We start from the raw sequence: 12,357 nt of genomic DNA on the forward strand, positions 1-12,357 counted from the left end.
ATCCGCACAAGGAGAGTGCGCTTGCCTGGGCTTTTTGATTTTTTAATAATGAAAAGGAATGATGGGAGACCAACCTCCAAGGACTATGTGAGGCCATTCCACACACAGTCCATCTGCTTCCCGGACAATACGCATAGTCACATGTACTCCGGGAACACACAGCCTACAGGCGCTGTCTTCCCCTGTCATATTCAGCTGGAATGTGACTGCCCGGATATATCAAAGTATCTCAAGGAGGGGGAAGGCACACCTTGCTCCAGCATGGGCAGCCTAATTTAACTATCAAAGGCCCCATGGATCTGAATTCCTTTTTTACTCCGGCTAGTGGCAGTGTATACTAACGAGATAATTGAAGCAAGCCTAAAGAAGAGACTTGGTTGCTGGAAGAAACAACATGAAGGCAGGACTAACACCCCTTTGGTATGCAATGTGTCAAGCTGAAGTTAGTGTCACCCATCTGTCTGAAAGGCAGTGAAATGCATGTCTGGGTCCACTATTTACCATAGGAAAACCCCTGCAGAGCTGACCCTTTTCAGAGGGCAGAAGTAGATGTTTCGGGGAGACAGGATGTTGTCACCCCCTTGTCTGTCCTGTTGCAGAGCCCTCTGGTCCTGGCCTCATGCATAATAGAAGATTGTTGGTGGGGACTCAGGATTGCTTCATTAAGTTGGGCTTAGCCTGCACCAATCACTGGGGCTCATTTGGCTTTAAAAGAGGGCTGAACCCCTCACTTAGCAGATCAACTGAAAACTTTCGAAAGGAGTAAGAAGAAGGACTCCTTTGGACCTGAGCTAAAGGTGCAGTCTACTTTACATCTTCCGCCAGAGAAGGAAGGCCACGAGTTCCAAGAGGGAAGCAAGATCCCTCCCCTAAACATCTTCCAGGCAACAGAGGGAGATACTGGATTCAGAGGACCCGTCCAGCAGCTCCAGAACCGACACCCAGCCAGCACACAGCGTGCCCTGCTAGGTTCTGCCAGCAAGCTTCCTAGGTGGGAAGTGCTGGAGAGTATCTGAACTAAGGACAAGGCCGTTGCTTGCAATCACTCTCCTAAGCTTTGGGCCCTCCGCCTTGAAAGGACACAAGTTCGGCGAAGAAGCTAGGAGGAGTGCCACACAACCATCATCTAGTGTCCATCTTTTAAGGACATTTTTGAGGCAGTCAAGTCATCGAACCGCATCCGGCTGCACTGCTATGCCGCAGTCACCAGAGCCGTACAAAATGCCTTGACCAGCATTCCAGATCCGCCAATCACCACAGAGACAACGATTCTTGGCCCAGAGCCACTGCCCTGGGCAGCCTGCAGACGTTCTTCCAGCCTTGCTTGCCGAAATGTCTGCTGCCTGGTACACGCATCCGTCTCTCGCCACTATCTCTGTCTCAAGGGCGGCAAAGCACCCTGGAATGGCCTTGACACTGTCGAGCACCAAGAACTTCTTCAGCACCAGGTACATTGTGATTCTGACCTCCTGGTTCTTCCCCGAATGCCCCAAGAGACAGTTACGACCGTTTGCCCCCTTGGTGCTGAAACCAAATAACATTCAACTGTAAGAACTGTATGAAAGGCAGTGAAATGCATGTCTGGGTCCACTATTTACCATAGGAACACCCCAGCAGAGCTGACCCCTTTCAGAGGGCAGAAGTATGTGGTTTGGGGGAGACAAGAAGCATGCTCTCAGCACACACATCAAGGGAACTTTTCACTTTAATCAAGAGTCACAGAGGGCTCAGTTAATCAGAGAGACTTTGATCTACAACAGACAGGGAGATGGATGGGACTAAGGTATATGTTGTCACCCCCTTGTCTGTCCTGTTGCAGAGCTCTCTGGTCCTGGCCTCATGCATAACAGAAGATTGTTGGTGGTGACTCAGGATTGGTTCATTAAGGTGGGCTAAGCCTGCACCAATCACTGGGGCCCATTTGGCTTTAAAAGAGGGCTGAACTCCTCACTTAGCAGATCAACTGAAGACTTTCGAAAGGAGTAAGAAGAAGGACTCCTTTGGACCTGAGCTGAAGGTGCAGTCTACTTTACATCTTCCGCCAGAGAAGGAAGGCCACGAGTTCCAAGAGGGAAGCAAGATCCCTCCCCTAAACATCTTCCAGGCAACAGAGGGAGATACTGGATTCAGAGGACCCGTCCAGCAGCTACAGAACCGACACCCAGCCAGCACACAGCGTGCCCTGCTAGGTTCTGCCAGCAAGCTTCCTAGGTGGGAAGTGCTGGAGAGTATCTGAACTAAGGACAAGGCCGTTGCCTGCAATCACTCTCCTAAGCTTTGGGCCCTCCGCCTTGAAAGGACACAAGTCCTGCGAAGAAGCTAGGAGGAGTCCCACACAAGCATCATCCAGCTTACATTTTTTAAGGACTTGTTCGAGACAGTCGATTCCTTGAACCACATCCGGCTGCACCACTGACTGTTGTCAGGCCACAGTCACCAGAGCCGTCTGAAACACCTTGACCAGTATTCCAGATCCACCAACCAGCACAAAGACAACGATTCTTGGCCCTGAGCCGCCGCACTGGACAGCCTGCAGACGTTTGTCCAGCCTCGCTTACTGAAGTGCCTGCTGCCTGGTATCCACAGCTGTCTCCCGCCACTAACCCTGTATCAAGGGCTGCGGAGCACCCTGGAACCGCCTTTACACTGTCAAGCACCAAGAACCTCTTCGGCACCAGGTACATTGTGGTTCTGCCCCCAGGGTCCTTCTCCGAAGGCCCCTAGAGACAGGTACAACCCTTTGCCCGCTTGGTGCTGAAACCAAATAACCCTGAACTGTAAGACTGATTACTTTACCAACTACCCTCCTGTCAGTATCCAGAGTGCATCCCTTTTCCTTTGTGAAACTGTCCATCCTCTGTCTTCGTTTACAGGGTGGTCATATTTGTAGTGTGCTAGAACTGCCTGTTGTAGTAATAATAAAGTAGATATTTTTATACAACCTTGACTGGACAGTCCCTTTTATCATTGGTTAATAATAGTTGTTTTGCTGTACTGCAAATAACCAACAATCCACGACCTTGGGGAGATAAGCCTGCCACTCCGTCCACGTTACCAAAAACTGGACAAGGAGGTCTTATAATTCACTTGTATTCCAATCTATTCGATCCCTCCTGGTGTACTAGTGTTGTGGTGTTGATTGATGGTTTAGAAACCGATATTCATCCCTGGACCACTCGTGCCCCGGAAGTTGATTCGTCACAACTACTTTCTCATACACATCATTATTGTGTAACAAGATAAAGTAGTACATGAGCCAGAGGATGAGGAGCTTCATCTACTGAAGAGTGGATTGCATCTTCTGATGAGCAGATTACATCTACTGATGAGCAAGGGGAAAGAACAAACTATGTAGAGGAGCAGAATATGTGAAGTTCATGGTTTCTATCATCACCCACACTCACATCCCATGAGTCTGATAATTATACAGGTGCTGAGCAAGTTAGACATTATGATCCATCCAAGTCCACACTGTAACACATGATTCTGGATCCTCTGAGTGAAGAAGCAGGAGCAGGAGGAGGAGGAGGGGGACAATGTCATAGATACATAATGAGTAGGAAAAGACAATGATGTTATTTCACCTATGTGCAGCATCTTCCAAACACAGCCTGGATTATCTGAAAATACGAAACATGTACTCATGAGAGCCATCATCACATTCACAGCCAGATGAGCATAGTAGGACATGTCTTACTCCACTGAGAAAATCCAAATTGTGGATTTCTTTGCGAAGATCAACAACATCTTGCCAGCTGCATTCTGTGCACTCAGTGTGCCAGTGCAAGGCTGGAACCAAATTGGGCACTACATCTTTGCAGTCACATATGATTCAGCAAAAGACAGAGAACTGGTATGATCGCACAAGAACTCTTCTGTAGCCCTGCCACTGCTAGCCAATCAATATACCACTCTATGCCTGCCCAATCACTGCAAAAAACATTACTGCTGTGACATTGTATTGTATGCGGAAGAACCTTTATTGGTTTATTTTTATTTTCTATGATTTGGTGGATTTTTATGTGAGTTCTTCTGAAAATACAATTTCTTCCCTAGTGCTAGAATCACTTTAAAAAATTGTTTTAATTAGCGGTGTAGAGATCTATATTTTTTAAACTGAGTTCTGAAAATGCCCACCATAAAATCAATTCTACCCAAACATTCTATAAAATGGATTTTAAATCTAGTATTTTTAATAATTACTGTCATTTTGCCTTACCTGTAACACACTAAAATGTGGAGCACATAGGTTATGGATGAAATGATGGCTGTGAAGGTAGAGAAAAACCAAACATCTAAAAATTAAAACAAAAAAAAAACAGGTTGTGGTCAGTGCTCACATTGCTTTCAAAATAAGTGGAGCAGTGCATAGATTCATAGTTTAAAGCGCCGGATGCACAATGATTTAAAATGGCAGTGTTTTATCTTAATCACAAACCCCAAAAATGCATCTGATCTGGAGATGCCTATACTGGCAGCTGGTGAAATTCATAATTTGAGGGACATAAATATTTCCTATGAAAGTGCGCAAGCCAAAGAGCATAATGAGGGTCAACCAACCAACCAACCAATCGGGGGCACATGGTGGTGTCCCCGGAGAAATTGTTCAAAACAATGTGTTAAAACGGGGCATTTTACAGCAAACATTCTGTGAAAAACTAGATAAAGAACCACAAAGTTTTGCAGAGTAACACAGCACAAACAATCGAATAGAGGACAGGATAGTGCATTGTGGCATTTCCCAACACATTTTTATGATGTCTTTGGCCACAATATATGCCAACATTCTGGGAGTGAAAAAAGAAATGTCTTTTGGCTGTGCCCAAGAATGTGCATAGGTATAGTGCGGTCTGTTCAGAACCATGAACTGAACAACCGGAATTTGGAGCTATAGGAAATTCTTTTGGTCAACCCACACACCGCGGCCCACTGTTTGTAAATGCAGTACACAGGTCACGTTCCCATTTCTTTCTAGTATTTGGGCTCTTTTGAACTATAACACGTGAACCTGGAATTATCTCAGGTTCACGTGGATATTCCAGCCACCTCAGCCTGAACACAGTCCTGATCTGCCAATAATGTAGCGTCTGTATGGGGGACTCACCAACATAGTTTCTAAATTCTTCCCAATCAATGAATGTGCCCTGCGTATATATGCACCCCATAGTGGTGACGCCAGCCACACTGCAGCGTCAATATATGGAGCAATCCAGTGTTGGCCACATCCCTGTGTGACACCATAGCAGAGCCCTCCTGTCATAAGGATGCTCTAAGCCACAAAGGCGCCGCAGCTTCGCCCATGTCAGGTGTGTGGCGGCTAATGTGGTACCGTACAAGTGTGCAGCTCAGCGGTACTTGCCGCCATCCTCTTGATTGCTACGTGTGGTGGGGGTCGTGGGGATCTTCTCAATAGGAGGTAAAGCGCTTGTGCCGCCAAATAATAGAGTTCAAAATGGGGAGCTCTAAGGCCACCCTGCTTCCATGGCCTGGTCATTGCCAGCTCACATGAACCCTAATGTTACCTCACACGAAAGATGTACACAATGATTGAAGCTTCTGGAAAAATGTATTGCCCAACCAAAACCGGGATATTATTAAATAAATATAATAACTTCAGAAGTACCAGCATTTTAACTATCAAGAGACATCTCAGTAGCGACATTGGCACCTTGCTCCAGCATTCTATCTTAGCCCCCAGCTGTTGCATATACGTTGTATAGTTCAGAGCTATAGTCTCCTTCGCCGATTTATGGACCATTATGCCCAAGTACCTAAAATAGGTGGTCACCATTCAAAGCCCATGCCGCTTCAACTGCTTCTGTCCATACACAGCCAATGGAAAGACTTCTGATTTATCATGGTTGAGATGCAACCCAGAGTATCTACCAAACTCCTCTACCGTTTGAAGAACCGCCCCTGCTTCACCAGCTGGTTCCTTGATATAAAGGAGAATATCGTCTGTGTACAACAATATTACTGTTGGAGGATCACCCAATCTAAGTCCACTCTTAGCATGTCGGGAGCGGACCAAGTCGGCTAGGGGTTCTATAACAATAGTGAACAAGAGGGGTGACAGTGGGCACCCTTGCCGGGTGCCGCCTCCCAATTTGATGATTGAAGATATCGCCCCGTTGGTCAGAACTCCCGCTATTGGGTTGGTGTCATAAACGGGGAACCCTTCCGAAGGTCCACCTCACCTGGATCTTTGGATGAGCTGTCTAAAGACTCTGTCTTCTCAATCCTACTGATCGGGGGTCTTCGGTTCTTCTTTCCTTTCTTGTCAAAGAGATAAGGGCAGGCTCCCCCGGAGGCCACCTTGTCTAGGTGATAGACACCTTAGGCACAGGGGAACCTGTGGGATGTTTTAACCCACTAGGCTCTGCCCTGTGACATCCCTGTGTGTTGATGGTGCAAGAATCATCAAAAGGGCCGCAAAAGCCCTATGCGCGCCAAAACCTATGAAAATTGCGCTTTGCAACATGAAAAGATGGCTGCCAGATCTACTTTGCCTCTTGTCAGTAGTGGAAAGGAGTCCTCACTGCTGAAAAATGTTACTGGGCTGCCCACCAAGTAAAAATGAACACTGCATGAAAGGCAGTGCTTTATTGCAAGAAACCTAGAAATTGCTTTTGAATCCCCTTTTCTTGGTTGCTGAAAATACAAAATAATGGTCCAAAACACCACAAAACATCCTATATCTTTGCTGGATGTTACCCGCCACTTCATTTAAGGAATCAAAATTAACACACAATGTCAGGAAAAGCGGAATCTGTCATGAAAATATCCACAGTAAAAAGTGTGCTTGCCTGTGAAAATCTGTCAAAATATGGGCGCAGTACCAGCGGCCGCCTGTATGACAGCTGTCATTAGTTGCATCAGATTAACAAGGGGGGTCCTGGGAGTCCCTCTGCCAGACATTAGTCCTGGTTACGAGAGACTTACCCAGAGTCTTTAGCTCACTATCTTTCACAGAGAAGAAATATCCCAAACATATCAGTCTTTGTCCTGCCCTGGTGTCAGAAATCGGTCCCAGGTTCGCAACATCCCTCCAGTTACCTTGTCCGCTCGCAGGCAGCAGCGGGTGCGTTTACCGGATGAAAGACGGGGGGCGGTGGTGTCTTGTCCACGAACTACCTTTTACAGACCCCTTCGTCGGAAACCGTGTTTCCGACGCTTCGTGTGGAAGTTACCATGGAGACTACGGCAGTGGACGCGTAGTTTTCCACGTGATTCTTTACGCAGTGGGTCACGTGATTGACTTACTGCCGGTAGTTCGGTATTTAACTCTCCCTCGCCCTCCAGTCGCTGCTTCTGATCGTGTTTGACAGCAGCTTTTGTTTATGCTTGGATTTTCTGGTTCCTTCTGACCTCGGATTACGTATTTTGGATTTCTCGCCCGGATTGCCCTTCTATATTGCTTCTAGGAATTTTGACCTTGGATCGTTCTAGGATATTCTTGCCCAGTGATTTTGTGTCAGTAGATTTTGGACCTTGGAGGCTGGTGACCGCTTCCTCTCTGATACTTCCTTCTGTTTTCTAATCTCCCTGGGTTTACTTGCTTTCTTGTTTTCTTACTCTCCTATCTTTTTGTACCACTGTCCCTCCTTCCCGTGTTGTCTTTAGGCGTCCTCGTGCCGGCGGGCACAGGTTAGGTGCTGGACTAGAGACTTCCCTAGCACTCTAGGCGTCCTCGTGCCGGCGGGAATAGGTTGGGGTGCTGGACTAGAGACTGCCTTGGCACCATAAGCGTCCTCGTGCCGTCGGGACAGGCGATTGGTGATTTGGACACAAACCCGGAACTGGAGTGGAATCCTGAGAGACGACAAGGACAAGTACTCGCCTGGGTCTCACACATCCTGAGAACACTGGTAAGAAAACTTTCTCTCTCTTGCCATTTCTCTGTACCTCTTGTTACCTTATTGCTAAATACCTTTTGTTTTCTTGTGGTCTCCAGAACTCATCAGTCTCGAGGATCAATTTGTATGCAACTTCTTTGCTTAATGTCACGTTTCTCTGCAGGTTAGTCTTTTGATTATTGTAGATATTTATTAGAGGTTTTCTATATTAGCTGGTAATTAGTTGTACTTCTCTGCAGTTATCTGGAGTACCTGGATATCCTCGAAATCGTGAAGCAGTTGCGGTTCCAACGAATTTACAACATCTTTCGATCAATTAGTTTCTCAGTTTGTCCTCTTGTACCCCTGAGAATCACATTGGTAGGAAGAATTAAATACTTCACGACGTGTCAACAAGGAGCACTTCGTCTAAGGGATCTGACAGAATCAGAAGCCTTCCTTATGGATACAACTAGTGACCCGTTGGCCGCCTTAGTACAATTAGTGGCCGACCTACGTGCTGATATGACAGCTGCCCATGCTGACACCCACCGACGCATTGATGCTATGCAGGATGGGATCAGGGAAGTGGCCTTAGGTTCACCGTCTTTGGCTTCCGCGGGTACCTCAGGACAGGCAGGGTCCTCAGCCAGACCAGATTCTGCGCCTGTTTATATGGCCGCCCAGTTTCCGCTTGCCCCTCCCGAAAGATTTACCGGAGATCCTAAAACCTTTCGGACCTTCATTAATCAATGTAGGTTACATTTTTTGTGTCGGCCTGCCTCGTTTCCTGATGCAACTACTAAAGCAGCCTTTGTTTTATCGAATCTCGGAGGTATGGCCGCAGTTTGGGCGAACCCATTATTGGAACAGGGCAGCCCGCTATTGTTTGATTGTGATGCTTTGATACTTGCTATGACTCGGGTATTCGATACTCGGTATAAGACTCAGGCCACCGATTTGGAGTTATTAAATCTCCGTCAGGGAGAAGCTCCGTTGTTATCGTACCTAGCTAAATTTAATCAGTTGTCTGCTGAAACCGGGTGGCCAGAAGAAAAGAAGGCAGCCTTGTTCTATAAGGGGTTATCAGACTCATTGAAGGATACTATAGCCACGGTTCCGGTGGTCCCTACATCTTTCCCTGACTTCCTAGATTTAGTACTCCAGATCGACGCCCGACGGGCCGAAAGAAAAGGGGAAAAGAGAGTAACCCTGTCTAACCCTGCTGGTCTTCCGGTTCCCGTAACTGGCGCTGAAGAACCCATGCAAATCGGTGCAGTTAGAGGCCCGTTAACAGTGGAAGAGAGAGAAAACCGGAGACAAAACAATCTATGCTTTTATTGCGGTTCTGCTAACCATTTACTTCGTGCATGCCCTAAGAAGCCCCGCAAGTCGGGAAACGCCAAAGCCCGGCAGTAGAAGGAACCCCTACTCCGAGCTGTTCTATGCAGGGTTCCTGTATATCTATGCCCTTTTATGTTAACATTTCTTTGAGCTATCAACAGGCCGTGCCATGGAGTTCTGAAGCGGTCTTAGACTCTGGGGCTACTGGAAATTATATCGATGCTCAATATGTCCAAACATGGGGTATACCTCTTCTACCGAAGAAGGTTCCAGAGGTGGTGAATGCTGTTGATGGTTCTACTCTTCTATCTGGACTAGTTACTGAACATACCATACCTTTGCAGTTAACCATTGGTCTCGACCATTCGGAAACTATCATCTTTGACGTCATTATGGCACCCCAATACAAATTGATTTTGGGATTACCTTGGCTCAAGCTCCACAACCCGGTAATCAATTGGGAGACTGGGGCTATTGCCTTTAGCTCCCAGCGGTGTCTTCAGGTTTGTAACTCGGCAGGTTCTATACTTGCAGCTCCTAGTCGGGCCCTATTGGATTCCGCAGTCACTGTTGGAGCAGTTGTAAACACTGTCTTGCCTATTGAATATACACGATACATGGATGTATTCGATAAGGGTAAAGCTGAGAAATTGCCTCCTCATCGGCCATACGATTGTCCAATTGATCTCAAACCAGAGGCTAAGGTACCATCGGGATGCATTTATTCTCTTACCCAAAAGGAGGATGCCGTTCTCAAAGAATACTTGGATAAGGCTCTTGAGTTAGGTTTTATTCGTCCCTCTCATTCTCCGTTTGCCTCCCCGTTGTTTTTTGTGCCTAAGAAGGAGGGTGAATTAAGACCTTGTATAGATTACCGCGAGCTTAATGCAAGTACTATACAAAATCAGTATCCTATTCCTTTGATATTTGTCTTGCTAGATCAGTTGGGTTCTTCAGAGTTCTTTACTAAATTGGATCTTAGGGGGGCTTACAACTTAGTGAGGATTCGCCAGGGTGATGAATGGAAAACGGCATTTAAGACCAGATATGGCTTATTTGAGTACTTGGTAATGCCGTTCGGGCTTTGTAATGCCCCGGCCACCTTTCAGAATTTTATTAACGACGTCCTTCGTGACATGATCGACAGGTTTGTTATCGTTTACCTCGACGATATACTCATTTACTCCCCATCCATGGAAATGCATGTGCACCATGTTTTGGAAGTTCTACAACGCCTGCGTGATCATCTTCTTTTTGTGAAGTTAGAGAAGTGCGTTTTTCATGTGACCCATGTTGAGTTTCTTGGATATGATATCACCAATAAAGGAGTACAGATGAGCAGAAATAAGATCAAAGCTGTACTAGATTGGCCCAAACCTTCTACCAGGAAGGAGTTACAGTCATTTTTGGGCTTCTCCAACTTTTACCGTCGTTTCATTAGACAGTTCTCTTATATATCCACGCCACTCACTGAACTGACCAGTAACAAGAAACCTTTTCTATGGAACGATAACGCTCAACGAGCATTTGAATCTTTGAAAGCAGCTTTTACCTCTGCACCTGTTTTGTTGCATCCTAACGTCAAACAACCTTTCTACGTCGAAGCAGATGCTTCGGATGTAGCTGTAGGAGCTGTTCTATCCCAGCCTTGCTCTGATACAGGCGATCTGCATCCAGTTGCCTATCATTCACTGAAGTTAACACCTTATGAGCAAAACTATACCATCACTGAACGTGAATTATTGGCTATTAGAGACGCATTTACGGTCTGGCGGCATCACCTTCTTGGTACTGAAATGCCGGTCCAAGTATATACTGACCACAGAAACCTGTTGGCCTTGCAATCTCTGACTTGTACTACTGCCAGGCACGCCCGCTGGCATGAATTCTTTTCTATGTATAACTTCACCTTGACTTATCGTCCAGGGGTTCTGCATTCCAAGGCCGATGCTCTATCCAGAAGCCTTGGGGGTTCTGTTTCACGTCTACAGGATGGGTCTTTGATGTTGCCAACACAAGTAGTGTGTGGATGTGTATAACAGCCCACTTTGAAGACGACGCTCCAAACCTGGGTAACTAAGGAGCCAGCGGAATTAGCAGAATACAACATGGACGTTGTACATGGTCTGCCTTACGTCCAGGGTCGCGTTTATATGCCCGATCATGACACTCGCTATGCGGCTATTGCATTATGTCATGACGCTGCTATTGCAGCTCATCCTGGTTCGCAGAAAACACTTGAACTTCTCAAACGTTGGTGCTGGTGGCCTTCAATGCTGCGAGATGTCTCGCAATATATATCGACCTGTGCTATTTGTGCCCAATGTAAATCACACTCGGCGAAACCTATGGGGCTACTACAGCCATTACCAGTACCGGTGAAACCATGGGCGATGATCACTATGGATTTTGTAGTAGAGTTACCCTTGGTCGATGGTTATGATACCGTGTGGATGGTGGTGGACAGCTTTTCGAAAATGTCCTTGTTTGTTCCTTGCCAAGGTCTGCCTTCTGCTTCTAAGCTTGCAGAATTGTTTTTGCGACACACATTTCGATTTTTTGGGCTCCCTGAAATCGTGGTTTCTGACAGGGGGTCCCAGTTTACGTCTCGTTTTTGGAGGCATCTCATGTCCTCATTGGGGGTCGATGATCGATGTTCCACAGCCTTCCATCCGCAAACGGATGGCCAAACTGAGCGTGTTAACGCTACTATGGAGCAGTATCTCAGGTGTCTCATCCTCCAGCATCAAGAATCTTGGTTAACGGTCCTTCCCATGGCGGAATTCGCATATAACAATTCGAGTCATTCATCCACAGGAACGTCACCTTTTTTTGCCTTATATGGGCAACACCCTCGCACTCTACCTCTGGACTGGGAACTTCCTGCAGATTGTCCGGCTGTGCAGTCTTGTATCAAGGATCTGTCTGTGGTCCAAGCTAGTGTTTTGGAACACTTAGTACAAGCTCAGAAGCAGGCCAAAGTATACGCAGATCGTAACCGCCGAGATTCACCCGAATACATTCCAGGCATGCGGGTCTGGCTTTCCACAAGAAATCTACGCATCCCGGGGCGTCGGTGTCTGCTACCACGCTTTGTTGGTCCTTATGTCATCAAGGATGTCTTGAGTCCGTTGGTGGTCAGATTAGACTTACCACGCTCTTGGAGGATACATCCAGT

General features: G+C 46.7%; 1 protein-coding gene across 1 annotated transcript in view; it reads right to left on the reverse strand.

Annotated features, from left to right (window-relative positions):
- The window catches only part of LOC138515709 (stimulated by retinoic acid gene 6 protein-like), an 859,180-nt gene that overhangs the window by 387,212 nt on the left and 459,611 nt on the right, over positions 1-12,357 (reverse strand). The window contains exon 11 of the mRNA XM_069630368.1: positions 4,220-4,295. Coding sequence (XP_069486469.1) covers positions 4,220-4,295 — 76 coding nt within the window. The remainder of the gene's footprint in view (positions 1-4,219; positions 4,296-12,357) is intronic.

This window comes from Ambystoma mexicanum, chromosome 6q (genome assembly GCF_040938575.1).
Source record: "Ambystoma mexicanum isolate Mex_15411 chromosome 6q, UKY_AmexF1_1, whole genome shotgun sequence".
NCBI classification, from domain to species: Eukaryota; Metazoa; Chordata; class Amphibia; order Caudata; family Ambystomatidae; genus Ambystoma; species Ambystoma mexicanum.